The sequence below is a fragment of the Micromys minutus genome (assembly GCF_963924665.1).
Source record: "Micromys minutus genome assembly, chromosome: 2".
Classification (NCBI taxonomy): Eukaryota; Metazoa; Chordata; class Mammalia; order Rodentia; family Muridae; genus Micromys; species Micromys minutus.
The window spans coordinates 12,201,609-12,224,995 of NC_137971.1; the positions used below are offsets into that span (position 1 = coordinate 12,201,609).

Genomic DNA, 23,387 nt, shown 5'->3' on the forward strand with positions numbered 1-23,387 from the left:
GGTAATTCAAATTAAAAGTAGTTCCTTTTAAAGACAAGTTTGTCAAGCAAAGGGAGTCAAACAGCTCTGAAGGTGGCCACACTTACCAACACACCCAGACACGCATTCCATTGTCTGGCAAACATTGTGATCATTTGATAAGATTGTGTGGCCTGCTTCCCCACTAATGTGTCTCTTTCAAATGCAGGAAGTAACTTTTTTTTTTTGTGGCCAGCTACATGACCTGTAGAATCATGTCAAATTTTTATCCTTATATGTAAATGTCATCTGTGTATAAGGACACCTGATGGTCCCAAATGCTTCGTCATGTTTTACATGATTTATGAATACTCTGTAGCTGATGTTCATGGTCATGCTCAGTCGTAGCTTCAATGACCCATTGTAGTCATTACTGTTAGTTCCTGGACTTGACGATTAATAAAACTCAATGAACGTTAAGTGTTTTGAAGAAAGGACTAGAATAAAAAAATATATATCTGTATTTCAACCCAGATGTGTCATATTCTGAAACTATTTTTATACCGTTCCCTCTCCAGCATTGTTAGCTTTGTTCTTTGGGAATAAATATTAACTGGTAAGACCTTTCTGTCTTGGGTTCTTGTATATTACACTCCAGTCCTTAGCTTGTAGATGGGGTTTTTTAACCAAAGAAATACTTCTAGTAATTAATTAAAAAATTAAAACTGGATTGCCAGTATGCACTTTAAAAATCTCATAATATGTTACAACATCTGTATGTGTGAGAGAGATTTTAGTGCATAACTCCAAGATGTTCACACATTAAATATTAGTTTCCGGCTTCAGACAAAGATGCTATAATTCAAACCAACATACAATTATGAGAGAAATGTAAACTTGAATCTTTGTTCTCTTTTTCCATTCATTTTTTACTTTAAATCAAATACACATAGACCATTATAAGTTACTTATTGTTTTAGAATCAGCACTCGAAAGAAAGAAGCCACTGCAGAGACACGGTGCATCTCCAATTCCAGTGTCCTGTTGGCTGCCCAGTAAGATGATAAAGCAAATGGACATTAACAAAAAATAATTCCCCAAATACAAACCGACCTCTCACTTTCTCAGGGGGAAAAAATAAACCTTTCTTCCAATGATTTTTCTCATTCCTCTTTTCTGTGTCTATCTCATGATTTTTAAAGAAAAATGACTGCTCAGTAACACCAGGGGGAGAAGCATTCCCAGTGCTGCAGCATGCTCAAACTGAGTGATGACCTGGGCTGCACTGATTTAGGAGTCCTGAGTCTAAGGTTCGTTTCTGCAACTAATCAAGGGTTTCAAAATGGGATGCTGGTTGCACACTGTGAGTGACTTTTCTACTGCACCAAGTAAAAACTCATCTGTTTTTCTACTTAAAAATTTTTTAAAATGCAAAAGCATTAGCCACCTACACTAAGAAGTTAAATTAAGGCCACTAGACAGAAATACTACAGAGATTCCCCTGGGTTCATGAATCATTCTCTATCCTCACTATCCCATCTAACAGATCAGTTTCGATGGGGTATTACAATGCAGTGGCTGCCCATAAGACATTTAAATATGTGTTATCTTACTTCATATAACAGGCAAGATGAGAGAGTGAGGGAATAACACCTCAGGAGAAACAACTTGATCAAGCTCAAATATTCAGGATTATTAAGACATAGCCATTCTAGCAACCCAACTCACGATTCTAAATTCCAGGCCCATGTGCCCTTTATTACATAATGTCATCATTCTCCACAAGACCAGGAGTGGGGCACCGCCCAGCCTTACCTGTCAAGAGTGAGTACAGAGGAAGACTCCACATCATCATTCTGAATGGATAGCTACACAGCCATTCATTTCCCTTCTCTTGGTATTCAATGCTTCCAAATTTGGTTCATTTCTTATATTATTTTTAACTTAATGCCTTTGCTAAGATAATCAGCACAAACAACATAGTAAATTTTCAAAGTAAACAAAAGTCAGAGATTGAAAACCACAGGAAGGACACAGTGAGTCATGGGAGGCTTCATGGCTTTGTACATTTTACAGCCAGGAGCACACCAGGCTCTCCCATAAATACGGGAGAAATGTGTCTTTGTGCTTCTCTCAGTGAGAGGGGATAAAGGATCATTTATAAGTACATCAGTGAACTGTGCCTTAAAAAAAACTTTTCCCAGAAGAAAGTATTAAATCAGAGCCTAACTTGCAAGGGTTTTATCTTAGTCTAACAGCCATAAGAAAAAGAGATACTATCTCAATACGAACTCAATCTAACCACTGTGCATGCCTCTGTGTGTGTGTGTGTGTGTGTGTGTGTATACACTGTGAAACACCTAGAAAGTATACAATTCAAGATCATAGGCTCCCTAAAACAGATGAGGTTTGATAATAAGGCAACTCTCCTCCTAGACCCCAACATGATTACACACACTAATTCTTACTCAGGACCCCACCTCCAGGTATAACAAAGTATCTGCTGAAATGAAAGCACAATAGAAATGGAGAAGGTGAAATCTTAAAAATGAAGCTAATTTTAATAACAAAATAGAACTCAAAACTGCCTTTAGAAGGAATTACTAGTAAGAGAGCACCTGTGAAGAAAGAATCTCTAAAAGTGACACTAAGCCAGCTGAAACTCCCAAGATAAACAAACAGAGCAAAGAATAGAAAAGACAAAAAATTTACAATAAATAAAAACAGGACAAAACACTTCCCAAAATGTGACTCAATTACAAAAGTTATGTAATATTATACATACATATGTGTGTGTGTGTATATGAGTAATATGATACCAGAAAAAGAAATGGAAAAGCATATGAGAAATTCTGGGAAGAAATAAATGCTGAGAGATTCACTAACTTGCTTTCAGAAATAAAAACTACAGCTACTCAAAGATCACTGTCCCCTAAATCTCATCAAAGTTGAAGACCCTGCACTCAGGCATGTAAGTCTCAAATGACAGAAAACAAAGAGATCTTTCAAATCCTAAAAGAAGGGATATATAGATCTGTCACCAGGAACAGCAGAGATCAAGGGACAAAGGCCTGGTGAGAAGGCGTTCCAAGTAGCCGGGGAGCAGAGAGATCTCTGTCTAGTGTGTGGAAAGTGCGTCCCCCCTCTGCTTGGTCCAGGGAACCAGGAACCTGGCATTGGGCTGTCTGTTCACAGCAGGCAATCTTTGGTTACAGAACAGGGACTCAGAACATCCAGCACCAGGAACAGAGGAGATCCAGGGACACAGGCCAGATATAAGTGACAGAAGAGAACCAATCACTGACAACAAGATGGCAAGAGGAAAGCAAAAGAATGTACCCCAGAGAAACTAAGACAACCTTGAAACACCAGAACCCAGTTCTCCCATCACAGCAACAAGCGGAATGCCAAACACTCCAGGAAGAAAAGACCCAAAAATCATACCTCAAGTTGATGATAATGATCCTTAAACAAGAACAGGAGGAAAAGCATAAAGAATTAGAAGTCTTTAAACAACAAACAAGAAAAACACTCAAAGAACTCAAAGAACTAGAGGGAAACAGAACCAAAGAGATGAAGGAATGGAAGAAGGAATTTAAAACAGAAAAGCACACGATAAAGAAAACACTAAAAGAGACGACCCTAGAGGTAGAAACCTAAAAAGAAAATCAGGAGTCACAGATGCAAGCATTTCAAACAGACTACAAGAGATGGAAGAGAGAATCTCGAGGTCTGAAGACAACAGTGAAAACATAGGCAAAACAGTCAGAGAAGATGCAAAAACCAAAAAGCTCCTAACCCAAAATGTCCAGGAGATCCAGGACACAATGAGAAGACCAAACCTAAGGATAATAGGAATAGAAGAGGGCTAAGAATATCAACTAAGAGGCACAGTAAATATCTGCAACAAAATTGTAAAAAAACTTCCCTACCCTTAAGAGTAAGATGACCATGAGTATAAAACAAGCCTACAGAACTCGAAATAGGTTGGACCAGAAAAGAAAATCCTCCCAACACATGATAGTCAAAACACCAAGTGCCCAAAGCAAAGAAAGAATATTAAAAGCAGTAAGGGGAAAAGGTTATGTGACATATAAAGGCAGACCAAACAGAATCACACCCAATTTCTCAACAGAGACTATGAAAGCTAGAAGAGGCTTGACAGACATCATGCAGACCCTAAGAGAACACAAGTGTCAGCCCAAGCTGCTATACCCAGCAAAACTCTCAATCACCATAGATGGAGAGACCAAGATATTACAAGACAAAACTAAAGTTACACAATATCTCACCACAAACACAGTACTACAATGAATTATAGGTGGAAAACCCAATATAAGGAGGGAAACTACATCTTAGTAAAAACAAGAAAATACCTAAGCAAGAAAACCAAAAGAAGAAAGACACACAGGCACAATTCAAACTCGAAAAGCAAAAATAGCAGGAAACAGCAACCACTATTCCTTGATATCTGTTATCATAAATATACTCAATTCCCCAATAAAAATACATAGGCTATCAGACTGGATACATAAACAAAACCCAGCAATTTGTTGCATACAGGAAACTCATCTCAGAGGCAAAGACAGACACTATCTCAGACTAAAAGGTTGGGAAAAAACCTTCCAAGAAAATGACCCCAAGAAGCAAGCTGGGGTGGCCATTCTAATATTGAATAAAGTAGATTTTCAACCAAAAGTTATCAAAAAAGATAAGGAAAAACACTTTTTACTCATTACAGGGGAAATTTGTCAGGAGGAACTCTCAATCCTTAACATATATGCTCCAAATACAAAAGCAAAGATAATCATAAAAGAAACCCTACTAAAGCTCAAAAAAATACATTTCACCCCATACAATAATAATGGGACACCTCATCACCCCATTCTCACCAATGGACAGAACAGGGAAACAAAAGCTGAACAAGGACACTGTAAAACTAGCAGAGGTTATGAACCAACTGTAATTAATAGATATCGACAGAACATACCATAAAACAAAAGAATACAGCTTCTTCTCAGCACCTGAAAGCACCTTCTCGAAAATTGACAACATAATAATTCACAAAACGAGCCTCCATAGATATAAGAAGATTGAAATACTCCCATGCATACTTTCAGATCATCATGGTCTAAGGCTGGTCTTTAATAACAACAAAAACAACAAAAAGCACATATACACATAGAAACTAAACAATGCTCTTTTAAATGATAACAGGGTCAAAGAAGAAATAAAGAAAGAAATTAAGGATTTTCTAGAATTCAATGAAAATGGAAACACAACAAACCCAAACCTATGGGATACAATGAAAGCAGTAATGAGAGAAAATCTCATCCCTCTGAGTGCTTCCAAAAAGAAACTGGAAAGAGCATGTACTAGCAACTTGACAGGACAGTTGAAAGCTCTAGAACAAAAGGAAGCAGATACACCCAAGAGGAGTAAATGGCAAGAAATAATCTAACTTAGAGCAGAAATAGACCAAATAGAAACAAAAAGAACCATTCAAAGGGTAAACAAAAACAAGAGATGGTGCTTTGAGAAAATTAACAAGATTGATAAAACCTTAGCCAGACTAACTAGAGGGCAAAGAAAGAGTATCCAAATTAGCAAAATCATAAATGAAAGTGGAGACATAATAACTGAAACTAAGGAAATACAAGAAATCATCAGATCCTACTATAAAAGCCTATACTCAACAAAGCTGGAAAATCTCAAAGAAAGGGATGAATTCCTAGACAGATACCAGATACTAAAGTTAAACCAGGACCAGGCAAACCATCTAAATAATCCCATAAAACCTAAAGAAATAGAAGCAGTCATCAAAAGCCTCCCAACCAAAAAAACCCAGGTCCAGATGGGTTCATTGCAGAATTTTATCAGACATTTATTGACGACCTTGTACGAATACTTTATAAACTATTCCACAAAATAGAATCAGAAGGAACACTACCTAACTCATTTTTTGAGGCTACAATAACCCTTGTTTCTAAACCACATAAAGACCCTACAAGGAAAGTGAACTTCAGACCAATCTCACTTATGAACATTGATGCAAAAATACTCAACAAAATCCTTGCAAACCAAATACAAGAACACATCAAAATGATCATTCACCATGATCAAGTAGGCTTCATCCCTGAGATGCAGAAATGGTTTAATATATGGAAATACATCAATGCAATCCATCAGATAAACAAACTCAAAAAAAAAAAAAAAAAAAAAAAAAAAAAACAAAACACATGGTCATCTCACTAGATGCTGAGTAAGCATTTGACAAAATTCAACAACCCTTCATGTTAAAAGTCTTGGAAAGAACAGGAATTCAAGGCCCATACTTAAACATTATAAAAGCAATATACAGCAAACTAACACCAACATCAAACTTAACGGTAGGAAACTTGAAGCAATCCTACTAAACTCAGGGAATTGACTAGGCTGCCCACTCTCCCCCTACTTATTCAACATAGTACTGGAAGCCCTGGCCGGAACAATTAGACAGCAAAAGGAAATCAAAGGGATACAAATTGGAAAGGAAGAAGTAAAAACATCACTATTTGCAGATGACATGATAGTATACTTAAGTGACCCCACAAATTCTACCAGATAACTCCTACAGCTGATAAACAAGTTCAGCAAAGTGGTTGGATATAAAAATAACTCAAACAAATTAGTAGCCATCCTCTACTGAAAGTACAAACATGTGGAGAAAGAAATTAGGGAAAAGATAACCTTCACAATAGTCACAAACAATATGAAATACCTTGGTGTGATTCTAACTAAGCAAGTGAATGACCTGTATGAAAAGAACTTCAAACCTCTAAAGAGGAAAATTGAGGAAGATTTCAGAAAATGGAAAGACCTCCCATGCTCATGGACTGAAAGGATCAACACTGTAAAAATGGCCATCTTACCAAAAGCAATCTACAGATTCAATGCAATCCCCATCAATATACCAATCCAATTCTTCATTGAGTTGGAAAGAGCAATGTGCAATTTCATCTGGAATAACAAAAGAACTAGAATAACTAAATCCATCCTCAACAAGAAAACATCTGCAGGAATCACTATCCCTGACCTCAAGCTATATTACAAGGCAATTGTGCTAAAAACTACATGGTACTGGTACAGAAATAGGCACGTGGATCAAAGGAATAGAATAGAAGATTCAGAAATTAGCCCTCACAAATATGGTCATCTGATTTTTGACAAAGGAGCTCTAAACATTCAATGGAAAAAGGTTAGCCTATTCAACAAATGGTGTTGGTCCAACTGGCACTCAGCATGCAGAATGAAAATAGATCCTTTCTTATCTTCTTGTACAAAGCACATGTGCAAGTGGATCAAAGATCTCCACATTATACCAGGTACACTGAAACTATTAGATGAGCATGTAGGGAAAACCTTAGAACACATCGGCACAGGAGAAAATTTTCTGAACAGAACACCAATGGCTCATGCTCTAAGGTCAAATATTGACAAATGGGACTTAATGAGATTGCAAAGTTTCTGTAAGGCAAAAGACACTGTCAAGAAAACAAAGCAGCAACCAACAGATTGGGAAAAGACCTTTACCAACCCCACATCAGATAGAGGCCTAATATCCAAGGTAAACAAAGAACTTAAGAAGCTAGACACCAGAGAATCAAACAACCCAACTAAAAAATGGGGTACAGAGCTAAACAAAAAGTTTTCAATTGAGGAGTATCTAATGGCTGAGAAGCATCTAAGGAAGTGCTCAACATCATTAGCCATCAGGGAAATGCAAATCAAAACAACCCTGAGATTCCACCTCACACCAGTGAGATTGGCCAAGATCAAAACTTCAGATGACAGCAGATGCTGGTGAGGATGTGGAGAAAAAGGAACACTTTTTCACTGTTGGTGGGGTTGTAAACTGGTACAACCACTCTGAAAATCAATCTAGTGATTCCTCAAAAAATTGGACATAGTACTACCTGAAGACTCAGTTATTCTACTTCTTGGCATATACCCCAGAGACACTCCAATATACAACAAAGACACATGCACCACAATGTTCATAGCAGCTCTATTTATAATAGCCAGAAGTTGGAAAGAACCCAGATGTTCTTTAGTAGATGAATGGATACAAAAATTGTGGTACATTTACACAATGGAGTACTACTCAGCTATCAGAAACAATGACTTTATGAAATTCTTAAGAAAATGGATGCATCTAAAGAATATCATCCTGTGTGAGATAACCAGTCACAAAAGTACAGACACAATATGCAGTCACTGATAATTGGATACTAACCCCAGAAAGCTCTGAACACCCGAGAAACAATTCACAGACTGTGTGAAGTTCAAGAACAGAAAAAAAAAAAAGAAAAACCATTATGCTTAATCCTTACACACCAAGAAACCTTTGACTAATAATGGGTTACATTCTGTTTTACATGTACTTTTTGCTCATTGTAACTAGTAAGATCTCAATGCACACTATCAAACCTTTAAAAAAAACAGCCAAGCACTCTCAAACATGTATTAGTATATTTTTATGCAAAAATGCTTAAAATTTGTACATTTATCTGTGTTTTTTAAAATAAAGTCATTCAATAAAAAAGAAGGAATATATAAAGAAAAGTAAGCTGACATAAACAGCAAAAATGGTAAGACATTTATTTAAAACACCTCAAAACTATAGTTATACATAATGTGTTATGACATAATTAATGTCTTCAGAAAAAATGAAGTTTCCTAAGAGAAAAGCATCCTTCTAACTTTGTACCCTAGATAATTATCTTGTAAAAGTGAAGGAGAATAGAACTTTCTCAAACCAAAGGGACTTTTTTTAAAATCAGTAAATGAGCCCAGCATGAATTCTTAAATTATTTTAAAAGATAAAAAATAATGTTGATAAGAAACTCTAAAAAACATACAGGGCAGCACCTGAAAAATGAAGATATTTTGCCCTTTCTTTTAATTATCAAAAATAAAAAAGAATGGTGTCTTCAAAATAATATCAGTAGCAATGCATTTGATTTTATATGCTTACATTTGTTGAATGATGATTATGACATAAGAGGCAGGATAGATTTATGATTATCTCATGATTAGTAATTACTCACATGACTCATGGATAAAGCATTTAAAAGTATATGTGATATGTTAGAAAGAGCGAAAATCAATGGGGGCATTCATGATCTGAAGAACCCAATTAAATTTATATTATTTCAGTATCGAAAGTACTAAAATTGCAGCAGAATATCAGTTATGTTCAACCCTACACAGAACATTTGTTAAGGAATAAATATTCTGGATGATTAGATGTTCTTAAACAAATTATAAAGACTGGATATCATGCCATCTTCTTCTTAGACCATAATATGATCAAGTTATAAATCAGTAACAGAAAGATACCTAGAAAATATCTAAATATTAGGCATTAAACAAAATACTTCTAATATGAATGGGACACAAAGAGAAATCTGAAAATAAACTAGATCAAATTAAACAAACAGGAAAATATTACCTATCACAATGTCTAGGATTCACCAAAAGTGTGCCTGGGACATCCTTGATAACACTGAATGCACTAGTCAGAAAAGAAGCTCTAAAACCAGCTATCTACTTGTCTTCCTAGGAAACTACAGAAGTAAGAATAAGGTGATGCAAAAGTAGCCAGGGAAAAGAAATGATGTGGTCAGAAACACACACACACACACACACACACACACAAACATACAAACACATGCATGCACGCACGCACGTACGTACATGCACACACAAATAGAAAATAGAAGTCAATAAGGAAAGCCAATGAAATTGACAGCAGCCTCTTAGAGAAATCCAGGTTAAAAGAAAAAAAAAAAAAAAAAAACAGAAAGCATGTTCAAGTTGGTCTATGTTCCAGATGATTAAAAAGAACCCACTGTAGGTCTCATGGCTAGTCAAAGGACAATGAACGGATCCAGTGAACATTTATCTTTGCAAACTGTACAAAATAAATCTTTGAAAGACAAACTTTTGCCAAACTCACACAAGCAAATCCTTTAACTCCAAATAGTCCTTTGAATTTTGTGCTTTTGAAGAATGTGAAACACCAGTGTCCTTGGAAAACAAAAGACACAGGTTCCTGAAGGTTTACTAGTAAATTCTCCCAACATTTAAAGAGAAATTATGATTATTCTTAACGTTTAAAAATATTTCCTAATTATGTTGTCTCCCCAGCTAAGTAAGTTCACTGTTATGATTGTTAGCTTAGTGTTTCTGTGGCATTCCTAAGAGTGGGTATGGGAGTGTCTCAGACTCTTTCACCTGCTCTTGGGACACCTACTGATTTACCTCATCCAGGAAAGCTTGTTTCTGGTCCTTTTTGAATATTTTCATGCCATGTTCGGTTCACATCCCTGGAAGGCATGGTCTTTCTGAAGGAAAATGGGAGGAGTGGATCTGGGGGAGATGGATGTGTGCATGTGTGTGTCAGAGCTGGAGGAGATGGATGTGTGCATGTGTGTGTCAGAGCTGGAAGAGGTGGATGTGTGCATGTGTGTGGCAGAGTTGGAAGAAGTGGAGGGAGAAAACTTGTGATAGAGTATATTATATGAAAGAAGAATACATTTTTTAAAAATAAAACAATCTCTCTTAAGATATGTACATTTCAAGATTCAGAGTCAATATATGTGTGTCATTTTGTTAGGTACCAGTAATGCACAGATTACATCTTAATTAAAAATAATGTCATTTGCACTAGTGCCACTAAAAATAAAATATCAGACTTAGCCGTAAGTGTGATAAAATATCTGTGAGATCTGCATGTGACTAAATTCTGTTGAAAGAAATATAAGGCTGAGTAAATGAACAGAGATGGTCCATGTCCATGGATAGGAAGACTCAATAGGTTTAACCATTTAGATCTTACCAAGTTGACTTATTGATGTGATACAAAAACCAATTCTGGCAAGTTAATTTTTAGATCTCAGCAGACTTATTCTAATTTTATATAGAAAAGAAAAATATATATACAATTTAATATAATGTTATTATGAATAAAATGATGCTCAGCTTCAGATTTTCAACAATAAAGATGGCATGGTAAGAGTGAAGAAAGACCAAAGTCAATGATAAGGAACAAAAATTTAGAGTTACACATGGTCTTTGCCAGAGACACAAGGTTAACAAAACATGGCAAAGACAGAGAGCTTTCAAAAGGTCAAGTTGGAAGATTAGGATAGCTGCATGTTCCAGAAAACATACCCAGCCACAGGCCTTACTTCTTTTAAAGATGAACTAAAATGGATTATAGCATAGTTGTAAAACAAAAACTATTTTATTTAAATCCCTAGAATGTCCTGTATGATAAAACTCAGATGGCCTCCTGTATGCCAGTGGCACTGAAGATAAACATCAAAGTCACAATGTACCCAATAATTAATAAGATAGACTTTGTTAAATTTCAGAGTGTCTGCTTAGAGAGAGACATGGTCAATAGAATGCAGACTGAAATGAACTGGAAGGGTCTATCTGCAGAGGGTATAAGAACTGTTATTGAAAATAAATAAGAATCTCAGAAACAATAAACAGTAAGAAACAAGCACCTGGATTTTAGAACAGGGAAAAACATCTGGATACCTCATCAAACACAAAATAAAACTGGCCAGTAAGCACTGTCTCCAAAGAATAAGTCATCTTGGAAACGCACATTCATAGGAGATATCATCACTGTTCTAGTAAAATGACCAAAGTCTGACACTTAATGCTATGAAATGTTGGGGAGAGTATGAAGTAAAAGAAGCTGTTCATTGTTGCCGGTAAGAATTCAAAGATGCAATTGCTAGAGAGATGGCTTAGTGATTAAGGGCTTTTTAGGATCTTTCAAAGGACTAAGTTTCAACTACCAGCACCCACAAATCAGCTCACAAAGACGTGTAACTCTAGTTCCCCCGGAAATCTGATGCTGTCCTCTGGTTTCCATGGTCATGAGGCACTCGCCTAGTATACATAGATATATCCATGCAAACACTTATACACATAAACTTTTAAAAACTCGTAAAAAATGAAATGAGCTACCAAGTGACGAAACTACATAGAATCCATTTGCATAGATATTATTAAACTGAAAGATAATACAACCTCTAAACTAAGAATACCAAGTCTATGTGATATAGGGTCTAACTATATGATGTTGTCAAATGAAAAACAAGAGATGCCAATGGCAAGCACTAGGGAGGAGAAAGAGATGAATAAGTAAATCCCAGATGGTTGTGGAAAAACACAACTATTTTGTTTCCTACATTGTTCAAATTCAAGGAAGACCCCTAATATAAACTCCGTGTTCTGAGTGGTAATGACCTGCTTATAAAGTACAGCAACTAAAATGCATTTTGTGTGTGAAGAGACAGGTTGTACAGGAAGAAAGGTGGGAGTAGGGAACACATGAAAAATCTTTGCACATCCCTCTGAATTTTTGAGACCCTGAAACGCATAAAAGTTGAGTTTACGGCCTGCAAGATGGCTCAGCAGAAGCAGGGGCTTGCTGCCTAACAACTGGCTGACTTTAATTGCTGGAATCCACATGGGAGGTGGAAAGAGGGAAGTGACTCCTACAAGTTGTCCTCCGGACTTTACACAGTGCACTGTGGTATGAACCTAAATAAATAAATAAACAAACAAATAATTAATTTTCTCTTAATATTGTCTTTTAAAAAAGCAATAAGGAAAATGACCCATGCAGTTGATGACCCTTTGGCCTAATTTTTCAGCCTCAGCTCTTGGCACAGGCATCATCAGCAGGTTCTAGGAGGAGGGTCTACTTTAAGAGTTCTAGTACTGAATGCTTCCAGTTTGTTATCCTAAGGTACAGCAGCCTTGTCAACCTTACCTAAGACAACTTGTGTTTGCAGAACACCAGCACCAGGCAGGTGCTGATGGGAAATTCTTTACATGTCATCCACTTCTGATTCCCACCCTTATAACTAGGTACTCAGCTCATGTTTGACCCCTGCGAATTCCCAGTCTCAGAGATGTCAAGTAATGGCCACGCTACACAGCACATCTGTAGAAATGTCAATAGGCGCAAAATGGAGTCAATGATACCTTAGAGATTTTTAAATAGGAAAAAAAAAAAAAGAGCCTGCAAAGGTGTACTCTTTCCCAGAATGCTCTTTCTAAGAATTTATTTACAGTTCTCCACTATGGTAAGAAACTGACTTTGGGTAGCAGGAGTTATTCACATCTCTGTGTTCTTGGCTTCATTATATGCTAGAGTTGCATGCCCAGTTCCTGCAAAAACAATTCAAAAACTGGAGCATAGGAATCTAGATCAAATTTGATATTGAAGAGAAGAAGCCAAACCTTTGTGCTATTGCCAAACCACCAGAAGTAGGTAAGGGTCCCAAGCTGACTGGGCCACACAACTGCACTGATGTTAACATCCTTATTTCTTATGGCGACGAATGGAACTCGAAGGTGAACATGTTCCACTGGACCTAAAGGGACAGGAGGAGGGAAGACAGTGGTTATGTTCCTAGAACAAATCATCAACTTTTCCACAGCCTCGACTTTTAATCTCCATCTTCATTATCATGCCTGAAAAACAAACAAACAAACGACTAAAAAAAGCTAAAACAACAAAAAGAAAAATAAAAAAAAATCACATGCCATAAAATAATAGGTAGTAAGTGTATGTATGTGTTTGTGTGTGTCTCTGTGTCTGTCTGTCTGTATCTATGTATTATTTAATTGTAGCAGAAAAGTGTAACAGGAAATTCAAATCAAGTTTCTGACTTCTCAGTGACAGGTGAATTGGATTTACATCTGGTAGCCCACCTACTGTGAATACTTATGAACCTCCAGGTCAAGGACAAAGCAAGTTTACTAGACACTTAGCCATTAAATAGGACAATAAACAGCAGTCTGTTTTATTTCTGAGGATTAGCCCATTTTGTGACTTCAGGTCAATGAATTATATGAAAGGTTCCTCCATTATCCTCAGTTGCTACTTGGTTTCCATCTGCTTTAACAATTGGCCACTGTGCCTCATCAGGAGGACACAGTGAGTGCCATCAGAGGCTTTGCAAGGCCACTTGACAAAGAGGGGTAAACATAACTGCCTAACATCAGGTTCTGAATCATAGTAAGGTAGCGTTTTCCCTTTTCTCAGAAAATGTGTGAATATCATTGCACTCTATGCTTCACCATCCACTAAAGGAACAATCATAAACACAGCCAAGGTGGCCATGAAACTGTTCACTGCATTCAAAATCAAAAGAGGAGAAAGGCCGCCAGAGAAGCATTTGTATATTATTGCACATCTGGAATATTGTGTTTGTTTGTAAGGCATGCATATATTCTCTTCCTCTTGTTTGGGACATGTATGTACCCGGATGACAGAATCTTATGAGAGCTGAGCTCAGCACAGAGTGATGGATATCACAGAATCTCACACACGTGTGGGAACTAAAATCTTGAGCTCACAAAAACAAGCAATAGAATATCGGTTGCCAGACAATGTCTGAGGTAGGTGGGATAGACTTACACCAAAGGACATGGGATTTCAGAAAGGTAAAAAGAAGAATACATTCAAGAGGTCTAATGCACTATGATGTAAATCAGTTAATTACTTGTACTGTATTGGAAAATCTTTAAAAACAAACTTAAAAGAGTTCTCACCATTAAAAAAGTATGTTTGGAATGTAACAGTTATGAAAATCAGCCTGATGGAGCAATCACACAATTTATGCATGTAGATTAAAAATGTCAAGCTGTACATGATTTACATATGATTCCTGTCACTTAAAAATATAATGATGAAAAAAATTGGAAGCATCCATTCATCTATCATTTGAAAATACTTTCTGCATACAACTCTCTGCCATGATGCCAGACATATGGCAACTCAAGATTCTTTCCTGGCACATGCTTTCAACCTTGGCACTTCATATATACACTTGGCTGACACTTTAATTATTTTAAATGAGCAAATCTGTATTACTTTTACATGTTCTGCCTGATGTCAGCCACAGAAACACGAGGTGCAAGAAAACATGGACAACCTCTTAAATGCTTTATTACTCATATTCAAGGGTTAAGTTAATGAAAATCTCTCAATAGTTTGCATTCCTCTGGACAGGAAGATAGAGTACACCAGGAAAAGGCTAGCCGAGAGAGCTAGAAGAAGTGTGATTGACTGTACCAATATTATAGAGTCTCGTGCCTGGGTCCAGGTCTCTCTTTCTTCCCCGACTGGGAAGATGGCTCTTTGAAGCTGGAAGCCATTGGTCCTCTTTGAAACCCATTCTCCAGATGGAAGGAAACTTTTTCCCTAAGCTGCCTCATGGGAACCTTAGGCATTTCACACTTTAACCAAACTGTATATAACTATAATCCTAGAAATTCTTTCTCACTTCCTGCCATTTGCAGGTCTTAGAGGGTTTTCTAACACCTAAGGCAACAAAACTTTCCTCATCCTAAGATTATGTCAGACATAAAATGGATGGAGTTCATGTGAATTGGCTAATGAGGTCATGTTGATTCCAGTTTCAGGCTGGCCAATCAGGTTTGGCTGAAACTAATTACAACAAACAATACTTGTGAGCCAATTTTAGCACAAAGATCCTGAGCCAGTTCTAAGTGCTAACACTAGAATAGATTAGGGAACAATGAGAAAGGATTGAGGGATGGAACACGGCACACTCTGAATTCCTCCCCATTACATGGTACTCCTTTGGACAGAAGCCCAATAATCTGTCTGAGATTGGTTATTATGGGTGGCTAACAACTACGTTTGTTAGTTAATGGCCCAAGGTGAGGCCAAGAGCACTTTCCACTGTACTAACTGTCTAGTAAATGCAGCCATGATTGATTTGTAGGGAATTACGAGCACAATAAAAGTTTTAAGGAACATTTCCTCTTCCATGCACAAAACCCAGACTATAAACCTGTCTCTGGTGTGCTTTCCTCTTTCTCTCTTTCTCTCTCTTACTCATTTTGTGTGTGTGTGTGTGTGTGTGTGTGTGTGTGTGTGTGTGTGTGTGTGTAGGTGTGCATGTGTGTTTGTTTTATGTATGTGCTTCAATGTTTTTTCCCCTTTGAGATGAGATCACTCCCTAAACTTGTCACTCACTGATTTGGCCAGGCAGCCTTGCCAAGTAGTTTCCTCGATCTACTACGCTGCATGTGCCTTTCTCCCCTCAGTGCTGAGATTACAGATATATATTAGAGCCCAGGTATTATAGGTGTTCTGGGAATGCAAACTCATGTCCTAATATCTGCCCAGCAGACACCTTCTGACTGACTCACCTCTCTAACTCAAGCCTTTTTATTTGCTGGGTTTACTTTGGATATGTTCTCTGGAAGAAACAATAGTCAAGGATGAAGTCATATGCTAACCTCTACATAGCACCCCAGTGACTCGCCATACCTAGGAGTGGTCTAGGCTGCCCCAAGCATGTACATCGTCCAGGTTGATTCTCATAGCTTCCTTGTAATCCAAGAGATAAGATGAGGTGTTTAATTTTTATAAGGACTAAGGAGATTGGACAGTATTAGAAATTCAAGGGTTATGATCAGAGTCCAAAGACCCCAAAGCCTGGGCCCATGAATAAGCCACATACTGTTCATATGGGCTCTGAAACCAGTGTTGGTGCTGGCAGAGAGACCACAGTGGCTGTGCATGGGTCCTCATCATTCCGTCTGTTTGTGACTCATCTCTTAAGTAGCTCTCCCTTTTTAAAAGGATGAAAATAACACAAGGGCACGAGCACACTTGCATTGATTACTCTCCAAATGCCTGGTAGAGTCTCTCACACACATTAAGAACTCTATAAATATTTCCTGAATGACTTAGTGAGTGGTTGGGTATTTTACTGCATAGTTCATTTTTATTGGTACCAGAACCTTGTGAGGCCAGGCAATGCTTAGACTAAAGGCATTTAAAAGAAATCCGGAGGTTATGTGTTACAGATTTGCATGGTAGGGCATCATTTATCTGCAGGCTAGGTTTCTTCCTATACATTTTTATTATATGTTCTCTTCACTAGAAGACAAAATAGCTCACTGTTTGTCATGAGCTCCTTAGGAATGTGCTATTTACATGCAAGAGTTTACACAGTCACTAAGTTATTAACACGATTGGAGTTTTTCCTATTCAACTCAACTCTTTCATTACATGTAATTTTCATTTTATGTGACATATTACTAGAAAAACTTTGTGGGGTACTCAGCACTCCCTGCTGATCCATTTTCATTTGGTTAAATTTCAGTTACTCATAGCCAATTATAGACTGAAATTCTTAAAAGAAATACCCAAAAGTAAACAAAAACTCATGTTTTGAATAGCATATTGTTCTGATTATTATGATTACGTTGTGGTGTGGTTGACCTAAAAAGCATACATTCAGTTTGTCTGTGACCTATATGGGCAAATTAGCATTAGAAAAAAAACAACTTATTCAGGGTTTGGTACAACTTGGAGTTTTAAGAATCCTTTGGATCTTGAAATACTTTCCTCGTGTATAAGGAAAAGGCTTCTGCTTAAATAAAAACCATAGACATCTTTAAAAGCACAGGTGTTGCTGAAGAGGTATATTGAGTCAATGTCTGCTTATATCAGCACCCCTTAGCGCAGGTTTCAGTTAACATGATTCAAATTTCAGGACAGGTAAAACACGGAAAGCATCCAGCACAAACAAAACAGCCTGCAATCTTAGTGGCTTTCCCCACCAAGCCGCAGCCAGAATCATTGAAAGTGACGACAGCATAACACAAAACTGTTATTTATCATACCCTGAACTTGGATATATCAAGATTTTATTTTCAAAAGCATATACAATTCTTGAAAGCAACTGAATCATGTGCTTTTTAAATCTTCCTTTGGTTCTTCCAACCAAAGCCAAACATTTAGTTCGATTTATGCATTTTTTCACTCAAGAATGAACCTAGGACCATCAACTAAATGGCTTTCATATTTATTTATTTTTCAGTAATCTCTAAAGCAAAGGAAAAAAGACATTTTACCTATACTCAAGCCTGCATGCCCATACTCATATTCATCAACCTTTCAGAATGGAGTTAGAACGTGAAGAGCCTTGATAATGTTACTATGCCTTTAAAATAGCAATCTATTTCTGCATGGTGAAACTGAATTATAATTGAACATGCATCCCAGCATTTTGACATAGATGATTTTAGGAGCCAAAGTGAACCTTGGCTTCAGCCCTGAACTCTACAATGTGAAGTCTGGATAAATGGAGTTGCCGACTGGAAAAAAAAAGGGGGGGGTGTCACTCTACTTACAAACTACATGCAGGAAGAGAAAAGCTGTGTCAGAGCCAAGGTTGTTCTCTGCGTAGGCTGTCACCTGGAAGATTCCCGCGCTCTTATACACATGCCTGATGCCATCCTCAATGGGGCTGAAGTTGGCATAGGACACTGCAACCCCATCCCCGAAGTCAAGCTGGATGTTTGTCCTTTGGAGGTCACCCTGCAAGGGAACAGAAATTGGTCTTGTCCCTTTTCATGAGTTTCTAATAGACTTTAATCTGATACTAATACACAAAGTGTCAACATTACCCACAAACCTTCAGTGTTGTTTCTTTAGCACAAGATACTTTCTACGAAGAGGTAGAACCCACCTTGGAGCTGCTTGATTTGGTATGACTCTGGTAATAGTGATAAGGATGTGGCTATCCAATATTCTGAAATGGGAAGACCACACAGGCCTTCAACTTTATATTGTAGAAAGCTTTGATTTGAGTGCTAGACCCATTTCTCTGGACACATGTGTATGTAGGAACATCCATAGAAAGGTAATGAAGGTTTTAGTAATAGAAAGTATTACTTTCTATTTATAGTAATAGAAGGTGTTAGTGTCCACAATTTTAAAGTGGAGGTAAAATACAAACAAAATTACTACATTAAAGCCACATTGCTAACAGCAGAAAGAAGTGAGTTTTGAAACTAGACAGCCTACTTTCAATACCTTTAATTACCAGACCATAATTTTCATTTTTATTTTTGTATATGTTATTAAATTTAAGAAATGTAGTAGTCTCTCATCACATATTAAATACCATCTTCAAAATAACAATAGGAGGTAAAGCATTATTTCTATGCTACAGATGGAATACTGCATGCTAAGATTAGTTTCTTGTTCTTGCCTAGGAATTCCTGAAACCGGCTTAAGCCATGAATCTCTCAAAGTGATTCAGCCCACAAGTATCTCTGTCCTTGGAAGTCTGAGAACAATGCTGAGATTGCCTCTGACATGATAACCAGTGGCTCAGCTGAATTACACTACTACCTCAAGCTGATTGCTAGCCTCTCAAGTTCAGAGTCAACCCCCATGATTACTATACATACACCCCCACACTTCATCAACATTTTGGGTAAATGTATAAAACAGACCCTAAAATAATGGTCCAGGATGAAGAAGTGTTAAAAAGTGCCTGTTTATGAATATGTGGCAAACAGACCATGGGCTAAACTTTCTGAATCTGTGAGCCTGTAGAGAGCGGGCGTGGCGGCAGTCCAAAGATGGCGCTTGGGACTCCGGCCTAGTCTGTGACTGGCACCTGACTTCCTCCTGCTTCCCCCCGCCCCCGAGATTAGCCACTCCCACCGTGCGAGCTGCACAGGTGCACCTATGACGCAATTTCAGGCCAGATGACGTGGACCTATGAACTGCAGCCATGCAACATGAACTGAGGAGGTGGAGTTGAGAGAGTTGGGGGCAAAGAAAGAGAAAGAGAAAGAGAAACAGAAAGAGAGACAAACAAGGAACAGAAAGATTTTCACTGGCATGCTGTAAGGTTCCTGAATAAACCGCTTTGAGAAGAATGCTGTTTCATCACTCCTTTTCTGCTGGTCAGAGAAGGTAGCGACAGATGGTGGCCTGTACAGCGAAACTCCCCTTCGGCATTCAGAACTCATCACAGTCAGGGTGATTAGTTGGTAAGCTCCCAGGTAAGTGAGACAATCAAGGTTCTCAGTTTGAGACTATAAAGCTCCCCGGTAAAGGGGATGAGAAAGGCTCTCGGTTTGAGACCATAAAGTTTCCAGTACAGGAACAAGTTGCACCCAGCACTATGGGAAACACATCAGTTCACATAGTTCACCAAGCTCTGAAGAATTTGCTGAAAGTGAAAGGAATCGTGCTAAGAAAGAAGACTGTAGAGAATTTTTTAAAAGCAGTGGACCAGGTAGCTCCCTGGTTCCAGGTATCTGAAAATCTCACAATGTCTAGTTGGAAAAAATTAGGAAAGGATTTACGGTTTGCTGAAGAGCAAGGGGTACTAGCTAAAGGGGTGCTGCCAGTATGGAAATTGGTGAAAAACTGTATAGGAGATGAGGAACAGTGTAGTGTGGAGCTGGAGAAGGGAAATGAGGCTCTGAATCAGGTTAGGGAAGAGCACTCCCAGAATTCAGAGGCAGGAGAAGTGTCTAGTGAGGGAGAAATTTCGGAAGACTATCTAAAGAACATAGCCTACAGTTTGGAGAAAATGAAAGTACGGATTGGACCGTCGGCTCCAGGGCCGCCAACTCTACCTCCTTATGATCCAGGCAGAGTGGAAAGGCATAGTTTGCATCCTGAAACTTGGAGAGAGCTACAAGCCCAGTGCTTTCCTGTATTTCAGGATGCGCAGACTAATTGTTATCATGAGCCTCTAGACTGGAAAATCGTTCAGAGGCTAGCCGAGGGAGTGCACACCTATGGAGTTAGTGCTGCGTATGTTGTGGCACAATTAGAACACTTACACCGGTATTGCATGACCCCTAGTGACTGGCAAAATTTGGCTCATGCTTGCCTGACCTCTGGTCAATATTTAGATTGGAAGGCATACTATATTGAATTTTCCATGGAGCAGGCCGTTCTTAATGCTCACAATGGTCAGCCCGCCTGGGATCAGGACATGCTGATGGGACAAGGAAGGTTTGCAGCAGCTCAGACTAATTATCCACCTCAGGTATACGATCAGATCAATATCCTAGGCACTGGAGCTTGGAAATCCCTCCCAAATAGAGAAGTAAGTGGAAATTTGACCAAGATCCTCCAAGGGCCCACTGAGCCTTTTGCAAATTCAGTAGCCACACAAAAAATTCATATCCATACTGATAAGTTGATTACATTAAATGATTTTCAAAAATTACTAGAGATATTCAATGGGTTCAACCCTATTTATCTCTGACCAACAGACAGCTGCAACCACTGTATGATATTCTGCAAGGTGATTCTACTCTTGGTTCTCCCAGACAACTCACTGATGCTGCCCGAGCTGCATTACAACTGGTAGACCAGAGCATCCAGACTGCGGCCTTAAAATGCCGGGATGAGTCACAACCCATTTTGCTGTGTATTCTGCCCACAGAGGCACAGCCTACAGGAGTTCTATGGCAAGGAGATCCTTTGCTTTGGATACATCCCAAGATTTCCTTGGCCAAGAAAGACACTTGTGCATTATCCCACTTTAGTGGCACAATTGGCTTTGCTAGGCATTCAACAATGCATACAGTATTTTGGCATCCCACCTAAGGATCTTATAATCCCTTATAATGTGAGACAGCTAGAAGTATTGTCATCTACTATAGATGACTGGGCTATTCTGAGATGCAGTTTTCAAGGTAACTTTGATAATCATTTCCCTAAGGATCCTATCCTACAGTTGATTACCACTCATCCTGTGGTATTCCCTCGAATCACTTCAAAGGATCCTTGCCAGATGCCCCACTTATCTTTGCAGATGGTTCCAAGACAGGACAAGGTGCATATGTGGTGGCAGGTTCCTCTCCAATTACCATACAGTTTCCCCCTGCATCACCCCAAGTTATTGAATTGCAAATTGTGATTAAGGTATTTGAGTTGTTTCCAGGTCCTTTTAATTTGATTTCTGATAGCCAGTATGTTGCTAACATGTTGCTCTGCTTAGAAGTAGTGGGTAAAATCCATTTAAAATCTACTATTGGACATCTTGTTGTCACCTTGCATGACTTGATTTTGAAAAGAATGCCACCCTTTTTTGTACAGCATATCCGTGCCCATACTAACTTACCTGGTCCCCTAGTGGAGGGAAATAATATTGCAGATAAAGCGACTAGGGCTTGCTTGATTTTTTTTTTTTTTTTTTTTTTTTTTTTTTTTTTTGATACATCATCTATTTCATTGGCTCAAGAATTTCATTCACAGTTCCATGTTAATTCCAAGACCTTGTCCTCACGCTTTTAGATCACACCCAATGAGGCATAGGATATTGTAAAAGGGTGTCAGAAGTGTGCCCCTATGCTACCCCTGATTGGGTTTGGGGTTAACCCACATGGGTTGTGCCCTCTACACCTTTGGCAAATGGATGTCACTCATTTCCCTGAATTTGGAAAATTAAAGTACCTCCATGTTTCTATTGATACAGCCTCTGGGATCATTTTTGTATCTCTTCATACAGGGAAAAAGGCATGTCATGTAATTGCACATTGCTTTGAAGCATGGAACACCTGGGGGCAGCCCAAAGAATTAAAAACAAATAATGGGCCTGCCTATACTTCTGCTTCTTTTGTGTCCTTCTGCAAAATGATGGGCGTTTGAGTAACTCACGGATTGCCCTGTAATCCTCAAGGGTAAGGAATCATTGAGCATGCTCACCACACCTGCAAGGAGTGCCTAGTTAAACAAAAGGGGGGAATTGTCTCTGCAGGTTCTTTCCTTAGGGAGAGACTGACTATTGCTCTTTTTACCTTAAAGTTTTTAAATGAAGACAAGCATGGATGGGTTGCTGCTGAGTGTCACAGCAATCCTGATGTTTCTCCCAAAGGCCTGGTTATGTGGAAAGATGTCCTGACTGGCAAATGGCAGTGTCCTGATCCGGTGTTGGTTTGGGCGAGAGGGTCTGTTTGTGTGTTTCCTCAGGAACATCGACAGCCACTGTGGGTCCCAGAGAGGTTGAACAGAGTGGTCCAGGATGAGCAGAGCAATGACCCTGTGGATGAGCCTGATGCTGCCGATGCTCCCATTGGTGGTGAAGACTGAAGATCTGCGATGGGGGCTCTTATCAGTGTTTCCAGGATTGTTATGTTTTCAGATGATTATCATTTTCAGGATATAATTGGACATACCTAAGTCCTGCTCAGGCAATTGCCAGAAATCCCTTAAATGTATGGTTGCTGTGTGGTGTTACCTTATTCAGGCCTAAAAGGGATTTTGGATTATCACTGCTGCCTCAAGGCTGAAAGTATGGGCTGGACTAGCTGAATTAGCCCTTTGCTTGGTACTCATAAGCGTCCTGGTGTTTTGGTGCATGTGCCATACACAATTTCGACAGTGCAGAACTCAAGCCTTAATGATACAGGCTTTTGCAGTGGTAGAGACTTGGCAGTCTCCTCAAGTGTGGTTTGGTATGCTAGAGAAGTAGTCAGTGACGGATAAGACTCCCTGGGTGTGTCACCAACCAAAGACAGGGATTGAACCAATGCTGTTTATCTCC

The 23,387-nt window shown here is 38.6% G+C and overlaps 1 protein-coding gene across 1 annotated transcript in view; it reads right to left on the minus strand.

The window, feature by feature from the left end:
* The window catches only part of SORCS3 (sortilin related VPS10 domain containing receptor 3), a gene marked incomplete at both ends in the record, with an annotated part of 603,941 nt that overhangs the window by 22,293 nt on the left and 558,261 nt on the right, over positions 1-23,387 (minus strand). The window contains 2 exons of the mRNA XM_080913549.1: positions 13,273-13,406; positions 18,214-18,400. Of these exons, the coding sequence (XP_080769675.1) occupies positions 13,273-13,406; positions 18,214-18,400 (321 nt within the window). The remainder of the gene's footprint in view (positions 1-13,272; positions 13,407-18,213; positions 18,401-23,387) is intronic.